The sequence below is a fragment of the Physeter macrocephalus genome, chromosome 6 (genome assembly GCF_002837175.3).
Source record: "Physeter macrocephalus isolate SW-GA chromosome 6, ASM283717v5, whole genome shotgun sequence".
Classification (NCBI taxonomy): Eukaryota; Metazoa; Chordata; class Mammalia; order Artiodactyla; family Physeteridae; genus Physeter; species Physeter macrocephalus.
In genome coordinates, this window is record NC_041219.1 from 1,808,408 (window position 1) to 1,831,450 (window position 23,043).

Genomic DNA, 23,043 nt, shown 5'->3' on the forward strand with positions numbered 1-23,043 from the left:
ACGAACCCGTGTCCCCTGCATCTGCAGGCGGACTCTCAACCACTGCGCCACCAGGGAAGCCCCTTTTCTTACTTTTTATGTGAACTGAATAATAAAGAAAACACAGATGTCAAAACATGTAGATAAAAAGGAGTTTTAGCCTAATGTTTTCTCCAAATGGCTGTATGACCTTCAATAGGTCTCTTTATCTCAGTTTTGCTATTGACAAAACAAGTGGTTTGAATCAGTTCATCGTTTCTCCCACTTTTTTTCCACTGAGATACAAATGATGGATGATATTTCATGAGCAACATCCTCACGTAGTCATACACAGATGATGATCATAGACTGAGGAACAGATGGTCCAAGCTGTGCATTCCTGGTGCTACTTCTACCTCCACCATTTTCTCTTTAATTTTTGGCTGCGTTGGGTCTTTGTTGCTGCGCGTGGGCTTTCTCCCACTCAAGAAGACATTTCAGAAGGAAATGTGACATTATTAGAGAGATAACTCTAATTTCATCCTAGTTGTTTCGTTAAAAACTTTATCCTCAAACTTCAGCATCTAAAGACAATTTTAAACAAATTACTTGTGAAACACCTTTAAACTAATTATTTTACCTTTGTTGGGTGGTCACTTCATGTTCAAAAATCTATGTATTAGGTGTTAATCAAGATTTTTTTCTGGTTCTAAACTTATTTAATGATACAACTTCTATTATTCTCAGTCATTTCCAAAAGTTCGTATTCCTTGATTATTCTACTAGCAGTATATGAATTAATAGTACCATGTACATGATATGGGTTCAGTAAATGTGAGAATTTATCAATAAATTAATTTTCCTTTTCTGGAGATAGCACTGATTCACAATTTGTTTTCTTATCCCTTAGCAGGACATATACTTTTGTGAATTTCAAGGAGTGGTGCTGAGAAAATTGGGTTGTAGCACTCTGACTGTTACTTTCAGAAATCTGCCATAACTATTCTCCTCACTTTGATAAAATAGCTCAAAATTTTGCATTTGCATTTGTCCACAGACTAGATGAAGTAGGAAATGTACTAATTAGCTCTAGAAGCAGTAAAAGGTCTAAATACTACTGGTATTATTTTCTAACCATTTGTTTTTTGCTAAACAACATGGGGTAAGTTATAAATGTATTCCTCTGTCCGCCGTTCACTTACTCAACGAGTGCTTATGAAACATTTACTGTGCTTGTTATGGACCAACCGGAGGGCCAGACCAGCAGTTCTCAAAGCATGGACTAAGGACCCCTGGCATCTGAGAGCTTTGCAAGGGATTCACAAAGGCAAAACTATTTTCAGACTAATGCTATGACCTTATTTTCCTTTTTCACTGTGTTGACATTTGCATTGATGTTGCAAAAGCCAAAGCAGGTGAAACTGTTGTTGTCTTAGTGTGAAGCTAGGCAGGGGCAGCAAACCTTTTTAGCAGTAATTCCATGCTTCACTAACATCCAAACAGGAGAAAAGGCCATTTTTACTTAAGAATGTCCTTGATGAAGTAGTAAGATTTGTATTCATTTTATTAACTCTAGATCTTAAGTGCGTATCTTTTTATTATTCTGTGTGAAGAAACAAAAAATACACTTTTATAAAGTGCTTCCGCATCGCAAAGTACAGTGGCCGTCTCCAGGAAAATCACTGGTGTGCTTGTTTGAAACACCATTTCACTTGACAGAATGACCAACAGACAAACGATGGTTATTTAAACTTGGGTATTTGGCAAGTATTTTCTCAAAAATGAATGAAGTGATTCTGTCACTTTAAGGAAAACAACTGACTGTATTGTTGGCAATGATAAAATTCGAGCTTTCAAGTTAAAAAATAAAATTTTGGAAAGCTTGTATCTGACACTGTGAGCTTGACAGCTTCTCAACATTTAAAGATTTATCTGATGAAATCAGTGGTGATATTAATGAATATTTTTGATATTGATAATGTAATGTGTCAGCATGTGAAAGATCTGCATAACCCATTGAACCAATGTTTTCCAAATGAACAGTGCATGATGTTACAAAATCATACAAAGTTAAAAGATCCAGTCAAAATGTAAGGTAGACCAATGAAATTTAATGTAATAGTATGAAAAGTTCATTGATAATACATAGTTTCAGATTATCATTGTTGAATTTTGGTGTAATATCAAAGAAGAATGTCTACAGTTATCTGAAAAAGCTATTAAAATATTCCTCCCTTTTCCAACTACTTATCTGAGGCGAGATTTCATTCATAAATATACTTCAACCAAAACAACATATCAATGTCTACAGTTATCTGAAAAAAAAATTTATTAAAATATTCCTCCCTTTTCCAACTACTTATCTGAGGCGAGATTTCATTCATAAATATACTTCAACCAAAACAACATATCACAACGGATTGAATGCAGAAGTAGAGATGAGAATCCAGCTGTTTTCTGTTAAGCCAGATATTAAAGAGACTTGATTTGCAAAAAAAATGTAAAACTCTTCCCATTAAATATATATTTTGTTTGTTTTGGATAATATAGTTATATTTCACTGAAAATGTCATTTTTGTAATATGCATTGTTATTATTTTTGTTATTCTTAATGGAATAAGCAAATGTTTTAAAAATTAATCAGCTTTAATTCTAATATAGTAAATATTGATGGGTATAACCACATAAACAAAAGGCATTTGGGGTCCTTGATAACTTTTTTAGGAGTGTAAAGGGATCCTAAGATCAAAAAGTTTAAAAATGGCTAACCCTGGAGACATTAAAGAAAACCTTCTTCTTTATGCAACTTTTCTTCAGTTCCCAACCCCCCCATATCCCTGCCACTCCCTCTCCCAAAGCTGGAAGCAATTCTCCTTCCCCTGAAATTCCATGTACTTTATTTCTACCTCTGTAAAGGCATTGAGTACATATCTTATGTTTCCATCTAAGCTAATATGTTTTTTGACAGCACAGACTATATCTTACATCTTTGCATATTCATCAACTCCTAATACATTGTTTTCCATGCAGTAAGAATTTATACAGGTGAGCTGAGTAAAATTTGGTATCTTAAAATTGTTATCTCTAGGGACTTCCCTGGCAGTCAAGTGGTTAAGACTTCGCCTTCCAATGCAGGGGGTGTAGGTTTGATCCCCAACTCGAGGCCAAAAAACCAAAACATAAAAGAGAAGCAATATTGTAATAAATTCAATAAAGACTTTAAAAACTGTCCACATCAAAGAATAAATAAAATGTGTCTATTTTTTTTAAAAAGTATTATCTCTAAATGGTTTGGAAGATTGAGGATTCTGAGTAGCCAGGGTTCTATTGTTTCTTATAACAAATACAGAAAGATCTCTGCTTAATAAAAGAGATGCCCAATTCTAGCAATTTGGCCAATTGATTTTGAGAAGTAAATGATTGATTGATCATTCAGCAAACATTAGTTGAGCATAAACTGGGTGCCAGGTATAGAACTTTATTGTAGACATTTAGATTAGTGGTTTCCAAATGCTAGCCCATGATGAAGTGTCTTCTTTTTGTAAAGAAATGAGAAAAATAGCAATAATGAAATGTTTTCCCACAAAACTTAAATATATTATTCAAAAGTATGTTCTTTATCTTGAGATTGCTTTCTGAGTTCTTGGTGTTAATATAATTTTCTTTTCTGATATTATGGTGAAATTAGGGTTTGGGGCTTTTTCTTTTTCTTTTGTCCTTACCTGACAAAATTCAAATTTGTCAACTCTTGGTTGGCCCTTGCAGTTTGGGGGGGACATTTTACTAGCTTGTGGAAAACCACTGATGTAGACATTCTTTTGGCATTTATTGGAAAGGGATTTGAGCTTTAGGTGGTTTGACTCTTTAAATCCACTAGCACAATCAGCTCATTTATTCTTGAGCTAATTATCAACTTTGTAAGTTCCCCGCTTCCCTGTTTATATCATCTCTCTTTGTCAGTTGATTGTTCAACTGCAAGGAAAGAAGTGAAAGGAAATAAAAATAAACCCAAACCAAAAAGCTAACAAACTAAAGTTAGTCAAATTTTGGATGTCAGAGTTCTAGGGGTTAGAAAAGATGGAGAAGTAAAAATTTTTGACCAAAATAGGGCATTTGAATTCTCTAGATCTCGAGTCAGATTGCACTTTCAACTTCCCACCTCTTCACAGAAACTGCTAATTCCTATGAAGGAACCAACTGGTTTTAATTTAGATTCTTACATTTAAGCACCATTAACAGTTGAGATGGCAGAGATAGCAGGGTGGGAAATGATGATCCAGAACACTTATTTCCATAGAATCAGTTATTTATATAGTCCTTCTTTCACTCAATAAATGAATGGCTGTTAGGTGCCAGGTATTGGGATACAAAGATGAAAAAGACACTGTCCCTATGCTTAAGAGGTTTATAATCTAGAAGAGGGAGACAGAGATGTAGGCAAATCAGTGCCTTGAAAATTGTTGTAGGGGCTATGACATCATGCTTTGTGCCTCACTGGGGACCCAAACAGGAGAAGTTAGGAGTGGAGGCAGTTGGGAGTCGTGAAAGGACAGTAAGGATATGGAACGAAGAAAGATGTGGAGGTGGAAATAGGAAACAGCAGACCTATTTGTGGGAAGTTATGAGTATATTGGTATGGCAGGAGCGTGGGGTGGGTTGGAATGTGGAGGTATGGCAAGAGAAAGGGGTGAAGAGTTAGGCAGCAGCTAGATGTAGAACTTTAGTTGCTTTGTTCAGGAATTTGGATGTTATCCAAAGGATTTACCAGAATGTGTTCTGTGGGATGGCGATAGGAAAGGAAGGGGTTTTGTAAGGTCAAAACCATTTGAGAGGCACCAGTTGAGAGAAGGTTAAGCAGGTGCATTTATTGTAAAGCCTCTCAGACCCTTTATATTGGGTAGCATTTCCATTACTAAATTTGTTTGAAGGGGTATTGCCTGTTTCACAGAACATGGCTTGGGAAACCTTGCAATATGCAATGGGGAATCATTAAAAATTTTAAGCAGAAAATTATAGACAATTATGTAATCTAATTCTGTTCTCAACACATAGTGTGATACTGCTTATTAGGTATTGTTCAACCCATATTTTTTAACATCACATAATTTCAAAGTGATGTTCTAGATATTCTGGGAGATTAGAAAGATGTGTAAATTGTGTCTGGCATTAAAAAAAACATATTGGTTATCTATAAATGTTATTCATCGGTGCAATTATTTGAGTCAAAAGCAATACAAAAGTGAAGCAGTTGAGGATAAACTTGAGGAACTACAGATTTTCTGGGTGGTTTTTGCTCAGTGCTGATTTCTAGGGGGGGTTTAATGCTAATTCTTTTCCCAAAGATTGTCACCACTTAGAAGAATGTGCTTCTTTTGCCTCTTTTTGGACTTAGGATTGTTTCTGGCTAGAGTGCTCATCCAGGCCGCTCTGGGAGTGCAATGGGAAAAAAGCTGCCTAATTGAAACTCAGATTTTTTTGGGGGGGAGTAGCTGTTGGTTTGTTTGACTCTCAAAAGTACTGTATCATCAACATATTGAAGCTTTGGTAGATGCAAGTGGACTCAATTCTAGGCATCTTTAGGTTATATATCCTAAAGATGTATCCAAGGCATTTAGAGAAACGATTTGAAGGTGAAAGGGAAAGAGGAGTTGCATATGGTGGGACAGAAAGATTAAATCTAGAAGTCTGTCTCAGGCTTTTTACTACCTTAACTCTCTACTTTTTTCACTCAATGTCAAGAGAGAGAATCTTCAAATAATCTCCTTGAATTAAATGAATCTTTATTAAGTATTTATTATCAGCCACATTGTCTATTAGGAGAACATAGAATCAGTGTCTAGAGTGGATTGGTAACAACCTCAGGCTTTTCATTGCCAATTGTGTAGTGGTCAAGAGCACTGGCCCTGGAACTATAATAGATGGCTTGGGTTCAAATCTGTTAAATCATTCCATCCAGTTTCTTAAGGGCTCTGCTTCTTACCAGCCGTTAAGATCTTATGTAAATTACGTAACCTCCCTACGCCTCAATCTCTACATCTAAAAATGGGAAAATGATAATATGTACCTTATAAGTTCCTGAGGATTAAAAGAGCTAATAAATATGAAGTGCTTAGAATGGTGCCTGCCATATGGCAAGGGTTTCATCGACTATTATCCTGAGGAGATCTTTATCCTACCATGGAAATCAATCCAAGAGTAGTACGTTTTCTGGCCTAAATAGGATTCTATGTTTGCAGAATGGTCTGCTAACTCTAAATAGGACTGTGTATAAATGGACTGTTAGAAATTTCCGATTCATATAATTCTGAAATAAAGCATATATTTGTATATTTAAATAATAATAAGAGCTAATGTTTGTGAGCATATACTATGTGCCAGGAGTTATTCCAAGCACTTTTTACTAATTAAGTTATTTAATTGTTATTTTAGAGTTGAAGAAGCTAAGGCACTGAGAGGGTAAGCAAATTTTCCAAGGTAACACAACTCCTTAGGGGCAGGACAAGGATTCAAACTCAGGTAGTCTGATCTCATAGATCACACCCATTCATTGTGATATATCTTTCATCTAAATGTATTCTGAATTTTAGATTGGTTTGTCAGTGTTTGATTTCATCTGTTGCAAACATAAACTAAGAAAAACTAAATGGGGACTTCCCTGGTGGCCAGTGGTAAAGAATCCGCCTTGCAATGCAGGGGATGCAGGTTCGATCCCTGGTCAGGGAACTAAGATCCCACATGCCGCGGGGCAACTAAGCCCGTGTGCCACAGCTGTTGAGCTCGTGCACCTCAACTAGAGAGCCTGTGTGCCACAGCTACAGAGCCCATGCGCCCTGGTGCCGGCGCGCCACAACGAAAGATCCCGCATGCCTCAACAAAGATCCTGCAAGCCACAACTAAGACCCTACGCAGCCAAAAATAAAATAAATAATAAATAAATAAATCTTTAAAGGATTTACCAGAATGTGTTCTGTGGGATGGCGATAGGAAAGGAAGGGGTTTTGTAAGGTCAAAACCATTTGAGAGGCACCAGTTGAGAGAAGGTTAAGCAGGTGCATTTATTGTAAAGCCTCTCAGACCCTTTATATTGGGTAGCATTTCCATTACTAAATTTGTTTGAAGGGGTATTGCCTGTTTCACAGAACATGGCTTGGGAAACCTTGCAATATGCAATGGGGAATCATTAAAAATTTTAAGCAGAAAATTATAGACAATTATGTAATCTAATTCTGTTCTCAACACATAGTGTGATACTGCTTATTAGGTATTGTTCAACCCATATTTTTTAACATCAAATAATTTCAAAGTGATGTTCTAGATATTCTGGGAGATTAGAAAGATGTGTAAATTGTGTCTGGCATTAAAAAAAACATATTGGTTATCTATAAATGTTATTCATCGGTGCAATTATTTGAGTCAAAAGCAATACAAAAGTGAAGCAGTTGAGGATAAACTTGAGGAACTACAGATTTTCTGGGTGGTTTTTGCTCAGTGCTGATTTCTAGGGGGGGTTTAATGCTAATTCTTTTCCCAAAGATTGTCACCACTTAGAAGAATGTGCTTCTTTTGCCTCTTTTTGGACTTAGGATTGTTTCTGGCTAGAGTGCTCATCCAGGCCGCTCTGGGAGTGCAATGGGAAAAAAGCTGCCTAATTGAAACTCAGATTTTTTTGGGGGGGAGTAGCTGTTGGTTTGTTTGACTCTCAAAAGTACTGTATCATCAACATATTGAAGCTTTGGTAGATGCAAGTGGACTCAATTCTAGGCATCTTTAGGTTATATATCCTAAAGATGTATCCAAGGCATTTAGAGAAACGATTTGAAGGTGAAAGGGAAAGAGGAGTTGCATATGGTGGGACAGAAAGATTAAATCTAGAAGTCTGTCTCAGGCTTTTTACTACCTTAACTCTCTACTTTTTTCACTCAATGTCAAGAGAGAGAATCTTCAAATAATCTCCTTGAATTAAATGAATCTTTATTAAGTATTTATTATCAGCCACATTGTCTATTAGGAGAACATAGAATCAGTGTCTAGAGTGGATTGGTAACAACCTCAGGCTTTTCATTGCCAATTGTGTAGTGGTCAAGAGCACTGGCCCTGGAACTATAATAGATGGCTTGGGTTCAAATCTGTTAAATCATTCCATCCAGTTTCTTAAGGGCTCTGCTTCTTACCAGCCGTTAAGATCTTATGTAAATTACGTAACCTCCCTACGCCTCAATCTCTACATCTAAAAATGGGAAAATGATAATATGTACCTTATAAGTTCCTGAGGATTAAAAGAGCTAATAAATATGAAGTGCTTAGAATGGTGCCTGCCATATGGCAAGGGTTTCATCGACTATTATCCTGAGGAGATCTTTATCCTACCATGGAAATCAATCCAAGAGTAGTACGTTTTCTGGCCTAAATAGGATTCTATGTTTGCAGAATGGTCTGCTAACTCTAAATAGGACTGTGTATAAATGGACTGTTAGAAATTTCCGATTCATATAATTCTGAAATAAAGCATATATTTGTATATTTAAATAATAATAAGAGCTAATGTTTGTGAGCATATACTATGTGCCAGGAGTTATTCCAAGCACTTTTTACTAATTAAGTTATTTAATTGTTATTTTAGAGTTGAAGATGCTAAGGCACTGAGAGGGTAGGCAAATTTTCCAAGGTAACACAACTCCTTAGGGGCAGGACAAGGATTCAAACTCAGGTAGTCTGATCTCATAGATCACACCCATTCATTGTGATATATCTTTCATCTAAATGTATTCTGAATTTTAGATTGGTTTGTCAGTGTTTGATTTCATCTGTTGCAAACATAAACTAAGAAAAACTAAATGGGGACTTCCCTGGTGGCCAGTGGTAAAGAATCCGCCTTGCAATGCAGGGGATGCAGGTTCGATCCCTGGTCAGGGAACTAAGATCCCACATGCCGCGGGGCAACTAAGCCCGTGTGCCACAGCTGTTGAGCTCGTGCACCTCAACTAGAGAGCCTGTGTGCCACAGCTACAGAGCCCATGCGCCCTGGTGCCGGCGCGCCACAACGAAAGATCCCGCATGCCTCAACAAAGATCCTGCAAGCCACAACTAAGACCCTACGCAGCCAAAAATAAAATAAATAATAAATAAATAAATCTTTTTTTTAAAAAAAGAAAAACTAAGTGGAAGACCATTAGTTAAAAATTAAATTTGTTAAGTCATTTCAGCATAAAAATATTCCTTTTTCTGTTCTAAAGAACAGTTGCTCCTGGTGTCACATGTTAGAGCCATATTAACTATGATTCTTTTGTGGAATATAACTATGAGTTTGATTTCACCAAAGCATCCAGATGCATGTATCCATTCTTTAGAACTGTTTTTCACTTTCCATCTCAGCTACATTTTTTCAGGGTAGTGTGTACATAATGTCACTTTATGTGCATTTTTGCAAAATTAGCTACTTTTTCAGTTATCCTTGCAAACATTAAACTAATTAGGGTTATATCAAATCCTAACCTATGAAATGCATGCTTTGTAGGATTTGACAATGGAGAGCACTGTGACAAATTGTACTTTTGCATTCTTCAGTGTAAATAAGGTTAGATAGCTCTAAAAGTAATCACATTGTTGCTCTACTTTGTTGGTGCTAATGTAGCTAGGTTCACTTTTAAAGAAAACTGGGCAAAGCTAATTTGCCACTAGATGGAGCCCTGGCTATTTGGGTAGAAATAAATGCAACAGACAAAACATTAAATCACTCCGTCATATCATGCTGGAGGGCCCCCCGGTATTTGAGGCCCTCAGCTTTTCATTGTAGAATGCATCTTTGTTCTTTGCCTGACCTGCAGAGTGACATCACTCCCTTTCTTCCTGTGCGCTGGCGTTGACACAAGCCAGATGGCCGTGGCCATCGGTAGGCGCGCAGTCCGCCTGGTACAGCAGTTGATGAAACAGGATAGGAAGACGTTTTATAGTCAGCTGCAGGAGCACAATGAGGCTGCAGCTTCGCTAAGTAATTACATTTACCCTGCATACTTCATTCCTCACAGAGAAGGTCACAAGGAAAAAAATACATTTTTATTTATAGTGTTGTGAGGTATAGACCTTTGATCTTTTATTAGTCAGTAGTCTGCTCCAAAGGAATGCTCTCTTTTCCCTGCTCTGCAGTCACTCGTGAAAATGACATGTTTATTTATGTTTAATGGTTCTTTCAGGCTGTGCATTGTGATACTTACCTTCCCTCTTCCTCCCTTTTGTCTCCAGTTAGTAACACAAAAATGTTTTAGTTTTGTAGTGAGTTTAGTGTGGAGAAATCAGAGTTCAGGCATGTTAATACAAGCAGATTTGTGTCAGATATACTCCAGAATGATTTGGTAAAATATATTACTGTTTATTATGTGTTTGTTCTTCGAGGAGGTCAGAAGAGACCAGGAACAGACTTTTATTTTTGGGGGGTGGGGTGAGGGATGAGGGTCAGGAAATGAACCAGACGTTAATTTTATATCCATTTTTGGACATTTAGTAGTTAAGGTCACTTATAATGCTAATTTTAAATAAAATATTAGAAGTTACTGTTAATCTAGTATCTTCCACCTTCATTAGAAGTTAATCTTTACCAACTGAAAGATTGTACAAAACTTTATAGAAAATCCTAGCTGAACTTTTCTTTAAAGTTTAACATTCACACAGTTTTGAGATCTTTCCACATGATTCATTTCCAAAAGCTTTAAAAAATATTTTTACCCTTTTTAAGGATAGATTGTGAACATTATTTACAGAATTGATCTAGAAATTATGAATCATAAAATCAAATGAAAATTCATGGTTGATATGCCGTCTTCAAACTTAACACTATTTATAAAGTGAAGCCTCCTAGTTGTCCTTAGGTTATTTGACTCTCTTTTTTCAAAATATGAAACTCTAACAAAAGAAATCTCTTAATCTTACAGTATTTTGCAGTCTTCTCCAGGGAGGGAGATTTGCAAATAATTGCTGGAAGAAGGCAGTGTGGTATGAGGAGAGAGCGGGACTTTGTAGTTGGATAGAACAAGGTTTTCTAATGTTTTTTCCACTGGCTATTTGCTTTGTGCCCTTGGACCTTTGAGCCTTGGCTTCCTCACATATGTATTGGGTGATAAAACCTACCTTCTAGGTTTATTGTAAGAATTAAATGACGTAATATATTTATATTTGGCCCTAGACAGTTCCTGTCACTTGGTAGGAACTCAGTAAATGTTAATTCCTTTCAACTGTTTTAAACTTCGTCTCTTTTCTCAACCTCTTGCAAAATGTGTTCACAGATTACACTGCTATTATATAGTGTGTATTTTATTCATAAGATATAAATAAGCCTGGTTGAAAGTAAGCCCACCATATGAAAAATAGGCATTTGAAATTTATTAGCACTGTGTGTGTGTTCAGTTCCAGATAAAACCGTAACCATCAGTTGTGCAGTGAATGTGTTTAACATTTGTGATGTTTTAATTTGTTTTTGTTTTCTTTTTTTCTCTTACTCAGCTCTTGCCCCTGTTCTTTGCCTCTCGTTTTGTTGGTGAAGATATCACAGTGATGTCTGCATTCAACCTGCTGCATTTGGTGACAAAGAGCCAGCCAGTAGCCCTGCGAGCCTGTGGGCTTCCCTCAGGTTGCTGCTTCTTGTACTATACTTAGTAAGGGCACTGGTCCGGGGTGGGAGAGTGTTTCTGCTGCAGGAAATGATACACCATAATGCTTTGCTGAATTTCGTTTTATTTTACTTGGGCCCTAATTTGAAGACGGAAATTGGTTATAAATCACCACTCTACTTTGAGTAACATTCATTTCCACAGTCCTTACAACCCCTGGAAACATTGTCCAGTTTCCTTGCTCAGTATATAATTGTCACTAATATTTCATGATATCTTCTTGTTCTTTAACACACACTACAATCTGAAAATTGTAATGTTCATAAGAGGCTGGCAGCCTTGATAAGAAACTGTTCCAAATCACACAAAATAGGACATTCATCTTGTTAAAGGATAATGAAAATGCTTTTCATTCCACATGTGGTCATTCCTTTAGAAAGAAAAAATTAAAACGAGCAACTTTAGTGTAATAAAGTTAGTTATTATACTTATAAAGAAAACATGTTCTATTTAACAATGACCAAATAAGGAGAACTAATATAGCATGTGTTCACTGGTTCTTAAATTAGAGCCACCACCCTTTTTAAAAATGTGAGTTTAAGCATTTAAACAACTGAGACATAAAAGTCCAAAATTTTATTATGTGCTTATTTCATGTTTAATATTTTAATTTTATTATGAAAATCACTATGGCCAGATATAGTCTGTGAACATTATTGTCAATATTATTTATATTTTCTTTTAGTATACATATCTCTATTACTATACTGTATAAAGAATTTAATTCCAACTCCTTAAATATTCATTGAATATTAACTATGAGTGCCAGACATTGTGTGAAGCAGTGAGGATACAATGATAAACAAGATCAAGCCAATTTCTTTAACAAGCACAAGATGGAGTTGGAACTGTGTAAAGACCATTGAACCATATGGTGATAAGACTAGACTAAAAGTATTTATGCCTGGGATGTTAGGGGAATCCAGAGGATGCTTCTAGCTCTTTGCTTAGGGGAAGAGATTTTGGAAGGGAGGGAAGGTCTCTGAAGTTTAAGGAGGGCTTCATGGAGGATATAGTGCTTGAGTTGAATTTCAAACTATGAGCAAGAGTTAGCCAGATGTCCAAGGAGAGGGAAGGACATTTCTAATATATGAAGTAGTGTGGGAAGAACATGGAGACCTGAAAGAGCAAGGTATGTTCAGAGAAATGCAGGTTATTTAATATGGCTAGCTTGGGTAGGTGAGGGCAAGTAGAAGAAGTAAGGAAGGTAGCCAAATCATGAAGTGCCTTATATGATGTTTTAAAAAATTTAAATCTTGGGGAAGGGATGAAGGGGGAGTAAAATGACTTGATTTGCATTTTATAAGGATTATTGATTTAGTATGATGGAAGGTTCAGTGCTGGTTCCAGATATTTCTATGAGAAGGTGGAGATGGCAACTTAATTAGAAGGATAAGGCTTTTGTCTTGAAGCTGTACTTGAATAGTAAACACGCTATTTTTTTTAAAAAATAGATTTTATGTCTATTTGTGGTGACTTGAGAGGCCAATGAAGCTTAATGCATGGGGTCCACAACCACTCTTCCTGACACCTTCTCTTCCCCTACCCCGCCATGCCCCTGCATGCCACCATTCAGTTATGTTGGAGGAGCTTGAGGCTGGAGGGACTCATGAAGTACTGAGAGCCTTAACAATGATCATTACAGTAGGTTTGGAAAGAAGGGGATAGATAAGAGAGAAATTCAAGTTGTAGGACTGACAAGGTTTATTTGTTGAATTGTATGTAAGCTTGAGGGAGAGCATCAACCAATGTGGTTCCTGTGCCATGTGGAACTTTTCCATAACTATATACTACATATAATAATTATAGTATGAAAGTTATTTAACTGATACATAACCATGTTTTCCACTGGAAAAAATAAAACCCCAAGATATGAGAGCACTAGCATAATTCTTGTAACATGAGTTTGTCATACACCAAGGAGGCTAAGTATTTACAGAAACTTATTAATTAACATGGTATCCCTCGATGTATGACAATTGTGTGATTAAAGTGTTTCATAATGAAATTGTTTAATCAAAATATGTGTCTTTAAATTTTGATATCAAATGATTCAAAGATAAATTCAACAAAGCTGGTAATGTTTAAGTAACCATTATAGTACAATACTTAAGCACACAAATTCTGGAATTTGACTGGATCTGAATTCTGGCTTTGCCACTTAACTGGCTGTGTGCCTTGGCTTCCTTGTTCGTAAAATGGGGATAATAATAGTACTTACCTGAAAGGGTTGCTGTGAGAATAAAATATGTTAGGATGTGGAAAGCGCTTAGAACAGTGGCTGGCATGTAGTAAGCACTATATATAAATGTTCACTAGTTCACTATAGACATCTGTATCAATATACATACATATATATTTTGTATTTTTCTAGTACAATAGACTTTTAAAAACATTTAAATATGTCCCATCTTTAATTTAACTATTTTTACTTTAATCAGAACCACAAATGCACTTTATGTTTGAGAAATAACCATCTCAATCTGTTGTTTTGATCTCTTTATTTTACTTATACATCCTGCTGAACCAGATTCAAGTCCTATAAACATACAGCACATTTCTTTTATTCTTACTATCCAGTACTGATGGAAGCTCAGAGAGACTCGGTCTTTCTTACTTAGGGCTTGTAAACCCATTTTATTTTGTTAAATGATTTGACTAGAATAGTATTCCATAATTTCTTAGCCATTCAAGCACCCCGTATTTTTTAAAGTGTTATGAGACTCAGTCTTCCAGTGTCCACGTATTTTATAACTTCAATGTTAGCAAAATCTTTGTTACCATCCATTTCTCTGACAGAATTTTACTCTTAGAAATATAAATATGTTGAAGAAATTGCTAAGTTTAACAATAATGTGAAACAAACTATTTAAATTTTGAAAAATAAAAATGAAATGGAAATGGAAATTCTGGTCTTTATCACTTTATACAAGTATAAAGGGAAGAGGTCAAAATTGGAGAAATAGGAAATTAAGGTAAAAGTTTGATGTCTTGCTTTAATTTACTGTTCCCTGGTCAAAACCCATTGCAACAAAAATCTTTGTAAATCAAAAAGATTTCTGCTCCCTAGCCAGTACCGTACTAATTTTAGTTTTTATTCAATATGAAATAATTCCAGAACTGAAACATAATTGGAACAGGCTCTTAAAGTTGATTATAACTGGATTGACCTATATGAAGGCCATATTCCAGAAGGCTGACCTATCATTTTTCAGCTTCGACTTCCTTTTCTTCTTATTTTTAAATAAGGCATAATTTCAATTTAGAGCTTATTAAGTGCATCTGAGTTATGGTTTGCTCATGTTTGTAATTAAAGGTAATTTTTTTTTCCTCTCAGAGCTCTTCTTAATTTCCTATAACAGTTTCTTTTATGTATTAAAAAGAGCACTGGAATAGGAGTCAGAAAACTAACCACAGCTTTGTCATTAACTTGTGAGACCTTGAACGTATCAGTAAACCTCTCCAGATCTCAGTCTCTATTTTTCAAATGAGGAATTTAAATTAGATAATCTATTCAGTTCTGAAATTCTGTGATTTTATGAACTGTCATTGTTTTTACTTTGGCTTTGGGTTAGTCAAATCTTAAAACTCAGTACTAATTAATGGCTGGGAATTTATAGAAAAATCTGCATTGGTTGTGGTGGGAGGACAGAAATATTTTCCATGTTTGAACATTAGAATTCCTTGCATCTAAATCAAGACTGAAGCATTATCTTAGGAGGGATTAGGAAGCACAATTTTATACATAGTTTCACTGCTTGATAGAAATGAAGTCTAATTGTAGGTTAGACTAGATATCATGGTAGCTTTCAGCCAAGTGAGAGTATTTGTCTAAATAGTACTAATTACAGTGATAAATTGTGCTTTTCTCTAACATCATACACATAATATGTGGTTGTTACTCTTGACTTTAGTGGCATATTTAACAGTCTCCATGAACTGAAGAGCCACATGGCAGTTATGCAGCTTGTAAAGATATTAAGTCATAATATTCCAATGCAGAAATTAGAAGTCTTAAAGACAGAAATTTTGCAAATGGTGTTTGCAAGTCATAGACTATCATCTGTGTGAGGAGAGCTCTCTAAGAATCAGGGGCTTGTGGCTCCAGAGCTTAGCACAGTGCCTGGCACTTAATAAATATTTGTTAAATGAATGAATAAACATTTGGAAAGTTTACATGTAGGTGAAGTGATAGCTATAACAGACAGTACAAATTTATTTGAGGCTCTTTTGGGTCTCAAATAAATCTAATGAGGAGGTTAAATTAAAGTTCATAGTTTGGTTGCCTTTTGAATATATTGTAAAAATACTTTCTCTTTTCTCACTTTATTGCATTAATACAATATGGTAGATTTCTCAGGTATAAATCACATTGTAGCTAAACAAATAACAACAACAGCAAAAAAAAAAAATGGTAACACAGATTCAAAGTATATTATCCAAACTTGCTTTTACTTTTTCTCTCAAACAATTTGAGTTTTGGTGATAAACTGTTTGAGGAAGGGAATAAGTACATATTACACTTACCATGAGAACTAAGAACTCTGGTTCTTCTGATTGCTTTTCTCTGGAGCAAATTAATATTGTTTGCTGTGCTTCAAGTTCTGCATTTGTAAAGAGGAAATACTACAGATAAGCACCAGAGCAATATCCATAAATAAGGAGTACTACTATTCAAGTTTGAGCTGGCAATATTTCATTAATAGCACCTGATATTGTATTTACCTTAAAAAAATTGAAGTCATTTTTGGTGAGTCGTTCACTTACTGAATAGATTGGCTTTCTATATTAGTTTTAATTTTTAACCATTTTGCGTCATGAAAACATGAACCATTTCCGTGTTTTTTTGTGTTTTCTTTTGATAAAAGTTATGGCTTTTCTCCTCCAGAAAATACATATGTGCACCTATACAATTTTTCATGTAATTTCAGGATTTTTTATTAGATATTCTGATACTCATAAGAGAGGTCTCTTTGACCACAGATTCAGAGCCTGCCTTCTAAACACAAAACAATATAAAAACTCTAGTCAGAATGTATAATTTCCGATTTCTGTATTGATATCACCAATGAAATTCTCTCCCATGAGTTCAGTTTAATGCCTTCTATTCTCCAACTTCACCATTCTTACATGTTCATCTTACCTAACTTATTTATTTATATTGAAAGTGCTTTGGGGGAGTTTTTTTTAAAGAAACAAATGTTTTTTTAAAACAATAGACATTCAATTTCAACTCCCCTAATTCACAAAATAATTTGCAATTAATTGATTGAACGGTATCTACTTTTCCCAGTAGATGGCACTAGATTTACATTCTTTCACAGCATGAAAGGGTATTGATATCATTAGCACATAGGTGCATTGTGAAAACTTAAACAAAAGTATGTAAAGAATATTCAGTTAAGAACACATGGATTTACAAACCACAAATTTTTCTGCTTATATGATGTTCAAACAATATTTGTAGAGTGCAAAACCTTTTTCCATTTTCAACAGGATTCTAACTCCCTGGTGCTTGGACATCTCATCGAAATTGTCTATCATGTGTAGACTTTCTATAAACTAAAACACGTTTTCATAAATTAACTTATCTTGTATCCAAATAGCTGATTTAACAGTAATTTATAGTTTTATATGTAGCTAAATTTTCTTCAGCAGACCACCCAAGAATTAAAGAAAATTTCACATTTTGTTTTGCTATGTTTTGAATTTTTATAGAATCTTGAAAATGTTATGAGTTTAACATGTTGACTGTTAAGCATGAATCCTTTTCTGCATGAATAAAAATATTTTTGGAAGCTAAGAAAAATTATATTTAAAATGTTAATTAATGAGTACTCTAATGCAGCTATATTCTTTTCTAAAACAAAATGTTTTAGTAGCTCCGTGATATAATAAAGTATTAGTTAATGCTGAAAAGTTGCTGTACAGCATATGATTATTAGATGAGTTTTATAAATCGTTTGTGCACAAGGCTAAATTGCTATAGAATGATAAATACATCTGTATGAATAAGGTGTTGGGCATATGGTTTGTAAAATGTGGATTTTGTTAATTTTTTCTTAAATATAGAATAAATTCTTCACATACATTAATAATTATAAAATACATAGCAAAATCTAGTAGCAACAGAGATAAAATGGGCATGAACAAAAAATAAATTTTAATTTTGTTTGAGAAATTCTCTAATTGATGACTAAAGAATATAAAATATTATCAGTTCTGAAAACAAATGATAATTCTACAGAGTTAGTTTATCTAGACAATATGCACTTTTGGGGAATCATATAGGTAGAATTATTAGAAGTTTATTTATCTAAACATGTTCACAGTAATTTACCTGACAGATCATAGAAGGATTTATTAAAACGAGCCATCTTTTGCTCTTAACAAACACGTGTTTAATGAAGGAGTGGGGCGTGAATGACAGTTCACAAAGAGTCATTAATATTGAGGCTAAATACTTGATGAATATTCATTGTCAGTCTTTTCTAGTTTATAGCTTCATCCCAAACATTTTATTTAGAGACTGAATTTCTCATGGCCGCTTTTGCTAGATACATTTTAATTTAAAACGCTTTGAATAGATTTTACCGAGATGCAGTGGCAAGTTATCTCTAATTATTTTTGTGTCTTTGCATTTGAAATCAACCATCTGAAAATTTAAAATCCCCATTTTATTTATTTTAATTACCTCATTTTTCTCTTTTTTACATTTAGTATATTTGCACTTGTATTAGTCACTTAAAAATGCATGTTATAAAAATATACGATGGGGACTTCCCTAGGGGTCCAGTGGTTAAGACTCCATGCTTCCACTGTAGGGGGTGCAGGTTCAATCCCTGGTTGGGAAACTAAGATACCGCATGCTGTGTGCACAGCCAAAATACATGTGTGTGTGTGTATATATATATATATATATATACACACATACACACACCATGTGATGACAAAGATATCAGTTATTTAGGTGATTTTTAAGAGCTACACATTTATAGAATTTAAATTTACTCAGTTACTACTATGGTAAGCATTTCCTTCAACACTAGATATATTTATTGTATTCAACCACGTAATTGCAAGTGAAGAATGGACTGCTAATCTAACTCGCTAGATTACTTAAATTTTAAGCAAGCAAAGATAATCTAAAATTCTATGGCTATAGTTTTTAAGATTTTGTTTTGTTACAGAAATGCATGTTCGCTCACAGAATGGTACAGCTCTTCGTAGCATATTCCATTTTGATTAATAGTTTAATATCTCTTGTGCAAATTTTAAATAACATCACAGCAAGTTTCAGAGCTTGCTGTCCTGTTATTGGTATTGATGAAGAAGAGATTGGAAGCATAATCTGCATTTACTAGTTTGTTTTTACCACCAACTTGCTTTCTGGCCCCAGAATCTGTTTTGTACCTTTTATTCCTATTCCTCATCTGTAAACTTAGAATGAAATACACTCTTGTCAAATCATTCACAGTTAGATATTACCCTCAAGTGTTAACATTATCTGGCATTTCCCAGAAATTTATTCTGTGCAACTTTAATCCCTGGCTGTAAGGGAGAATAAACTGGAAAAATATAAAAAGTCAGGGGTGGAACATCAAATAAGTCTGGGAATGTTGATAGGTTTGATCATCAAAATCTATTTCTATTACAGGAAAACCCTTGGTTCCTGCAAAGTGAGCTACAGAAAGGTAGAGATTTTTTTGTCTGTTTAGTTGACTACTTGGTCTTAGCAACTAGAATTGTGTCTATCACATAATAGGTGTTCAATAAGTATTTGTTGAATGAATGAATGGTGATGAACAAGTAGCAGCATCTTATGTATCAGAATAATGCCACGTAGTAAGTAATGTGATCTCTGTTCTTAAGGAATGCACATTCTGAGAAAGATGGCCACTCTGGGTCCAAATTTTGTTATCTATAGAATGAAGGGAGTTACATACTTCATGTTTTTATTATTCTATTTACACATTTCCTCCTTTGCTTTACTGTTGAATGAAGGAGTAGAAGAAGTAAGAAGCATCGTGCTTCTTTCTGCCCAGAATGGCTGACTAGCTTCTTGGATTAGGATTTGAAGTACTGACAATTCTCCTGGAGGATATTGAAGGAACGCGGAGATGTAATTATAATTAGCAGGAGGTAGTAGGAGGGGAGGATGGTGGTGTAGGGGTGGGAACAGGCTGTGAGCACATGGGTTAGTGAAAGATGGGCATGTTAATGTACAACAAAGCATTGGTTCAAGAGAGAAATATATTGAATGAGAGAATTAAATGAGGAAAGCTGCAGACGAGGAGCTTGCTCTCATTAACCAGGTGTGTGACCAGGTCATGTAACTTCTTTGAGCCTTGGTTTCCTCATGAGGGCTTTGGACTAGAAGATCATCAGTTCCCAAATTATGAACACTCATTCTACTAATACCCTGTAAAACTGATCCCGTCATCAAATGGAGAAACTTTGTATACTACCATGTTTTATAAATTCTAAGATGAGCTGTTTTTACATTTCATCATCTTGGTAATGAGGATGCAGCTTAAAAATTATTTTGATAAGAAAGTATTGTGTCATGGTTTGATTAACAACTCTTTTTTACTTTTCTGGTGGAGCATAAAATAATGGTGCGTCAAAATACCACATGTTCAATAATGCACATCAGCATAAGAAAGTCTGTAAGAAGTCTTTATTAGGAAACCCATGTAACCTAGATTTTCCTGATCCGGTTTGACTATAGAAACTTCTCCTCACCCCTCAAGAGGAACTATTTGTGAACATTTTTTTCAGAGCCAGTGTTTCACAGGATATGTTTTGGGGAATGCTGGATTAGGTAATCTCATAGTCTTAAATCCAGAGAATTAATGGAATATTAGTCATAATAAAATATTTGAAAGTGGAACTCTAGAGAGGTAATAAAGGATTCAGAGTAGTAATAAAGAAAAAAATTTAATCCATCATTTATTTCTTAAAATTTCACTGGTTTATTAAGCAAATATTACTGTTGCAGTTTTTAAACTAAATTCTAAGAAACATAGCCAGAGCCATCATTTAGAAAACATCTTTTAGGAAGAAAATTTACATAGTAATAATTAAAATGGAGAGTTGAATAAATATTTAAATACAACATACACTTATTTAGGGCTTACTCTTCTTAGGGCACAGTGCGAGGTGCTGGGGATGCAAAGATGACCGAAATTATCCCCCAGTCCCTCAAGGATGTATTGAATAATTCAGAAGTCTTATGCCTTTTCTTTAGTTATCTGGCTGATAAAGAAAACTGTAAATTTTTTGAATTTTTTTTTTTCTCCAGAATCTCTTAGATTTTCTGGAATGTATAGCGAGACTCAGATTTAGCTGTCCACTGAGTGGCAATTGCAGACATATTTTCTGCCCATTGAGCTTAGTTAATTTAGATTTTAAATTGGATTTGGGTGATAATGTAATTTTAGAAATTTACAAAGCTGAGCTCTTAGACAGCATAAGTTTTATTTTTTTTCTAACAAAGCATACTTGATGTTACATGGAAATAAAATTCTGCATGGTAATCTAAGAGGGGACTCCTTTCCTTCCTTTTTGTGGGTGGTTACCTCTCATCTCCTCAGTCTGTGCTCCCAAGGCGGTGAGGGAGGATGGGAGAGAGAACTATTTTTTGCAAGTCTTTTTGATTGCATGTGAAATGCAGAATTGAAATGAGCCTGTCTGTTCTTAAATTTTTTTTTCTGTACTGGCTATGATGTTCTAGTGAAGACCCATACTGGAAAAAAAATTAAAAACAGGGAACACTAACTTTGTCAGACGTTTCACATGCAATCAGATAGACTTGAAGTTAAGTAACTTTCCCTTCCACTGTTGTCACTTGATGATGGCAGTGCCTTTAAAACTTCTCTTTTTACTCATATGCTTTGCAAGTAAGAAAATGTTTTTTGGATCAAGACATGTTTTAAATATTTCCCTGAACTCTAGTCTTTATGGTCCACGTTAATACAAAAGTCATTGCTCTTGTATTTGCATTACATTTTGAAGTACTGATGAGTACTCTTTAGTTTTATTTGCTACCCTTAGAGAATGCTGATAAAATGACTATCACGCATGTATTCAACAATTAAAAATTTGTAACCCACAAGTAAAAGAAATGTAAAATGTGGTTTCTGTCTTACAAAGTTCATTCAGATGAGTGTATCATCAGATGAATGTAGTGGTAAAGCTCTCTGTTGTCACCTCTCAAGAAAATCATGCAGCCTTACAGATTACTTAATATCAAAGGCTAGAATTTTAAATCATATTAATAGACTTTAGATACTGTGACAAATACATTTACTCCCATTGACTTACAGTGAGAAAACACTGGCATATTTCCCCTTTAATTTTAAAACTGCCTTATTTCTCAGCTGCCTAATTTTCCCTCTTCCAAATCAGAATCTACATTTTATCTTGGCTATTTTGCTTTGTTAAATTAGCTAATCCCACTTACATGAAAGACTCTTTGATTACCACCTTGACATTGTACATATTTGATCACACTACATCTATCAGCTTGTCTGGATGGAGTTCTCTTCCCTATTTGAATCTTCTCTGGCCCTGTGACCCTGTAGATGCTGTTTCTGCAACTAATGTGAGTTTTCCATATCCCAATTATAATTGGACCTTGTCAATGTAGGTGGGCAAAGTTTAAGAGTGTTAATGTCTTCTTTGTTAACTCTCTTTACACAAAACTTTGCATATATTTTTACTATAAGACTGCACATTGTATTGATTGTTTTTCTTATCTTTTCTGCTACAGTATGTGCTCCCCTAAGGCAGAAACCTTGACTTATTCATTTTTAACTTTCCAGTACACATCACAGTTCTTAATTCACTGTAGATGTTTAATAAATAGTTGTAGAAGGTATGAATTAATATTAGGCTCAACAGTTTATGTCTTCAAAGAATTTATAATCTGGGAAAATAAAGCAGAAACAACTGACGACATTTGAGAATAATTGCAATATATTATATTAGCTCATGTAAATAGTACCCTGCAGGGTAAATACACTAGTACTAAGGATATTCAGATGGAAGATCAGAGTAGGGGTGAATTTATCAGGATATGTAGACTTGGAAGGAAAACTTCCTTGAAAATATTTTCTTAGTTTATCTATTCAAACCTTCAGTATGGAAACCAGAAGGCCAATTTTATCATTCAACTATGCACCACTAAAACATATGGTCTTGTTTAATTCAAGAAGTTTAAAATGGTGTGTTGCCGTGGCATGCTTATACGTCCATTAACGTTAATTAGAACTCTGTGCATGCATCAATAGAATATAACTGAAACTGCTCTGTAGAACTGTCTTATATAAAGTAATAGAAAAACAGCAAGAAGGCATTAAATGTGATTATTACTATGAGAAATAAAGATATAATTTTTCTCACATATAGAAAGGAAAACAAA

The 23,043-nt window shown here is 34.8% G+C and overlaps 1 protein-coding gene across 2 annotated transcripts in view; it reads left to right on the plus strand.

The window, feature by feature from the left end:
* Window positions 1-23,043, plus strand: part of MSRB3 (methionine sulfoxide reductase B3) — a 163,655-nt gene that overhangs the window by 21,750 nt on the left and 118,862 nt on the right. For both annotated transcript variants that reach the window (XM_055085182.1, XM_055085181.1), the window contains exon 2: window positions 11,452-11,578. In XM_055085182.1, coding sequence (XP_054941157.1) covers window positions 11,503-11,578 — 76 coding nt within the window. In that variant the 5' untranslated portion in view covers window positions 11,452-11,502. The remainder of the gene's footprint in view (window positions 1-11,451; window positions 11,579-23,043) is intronic.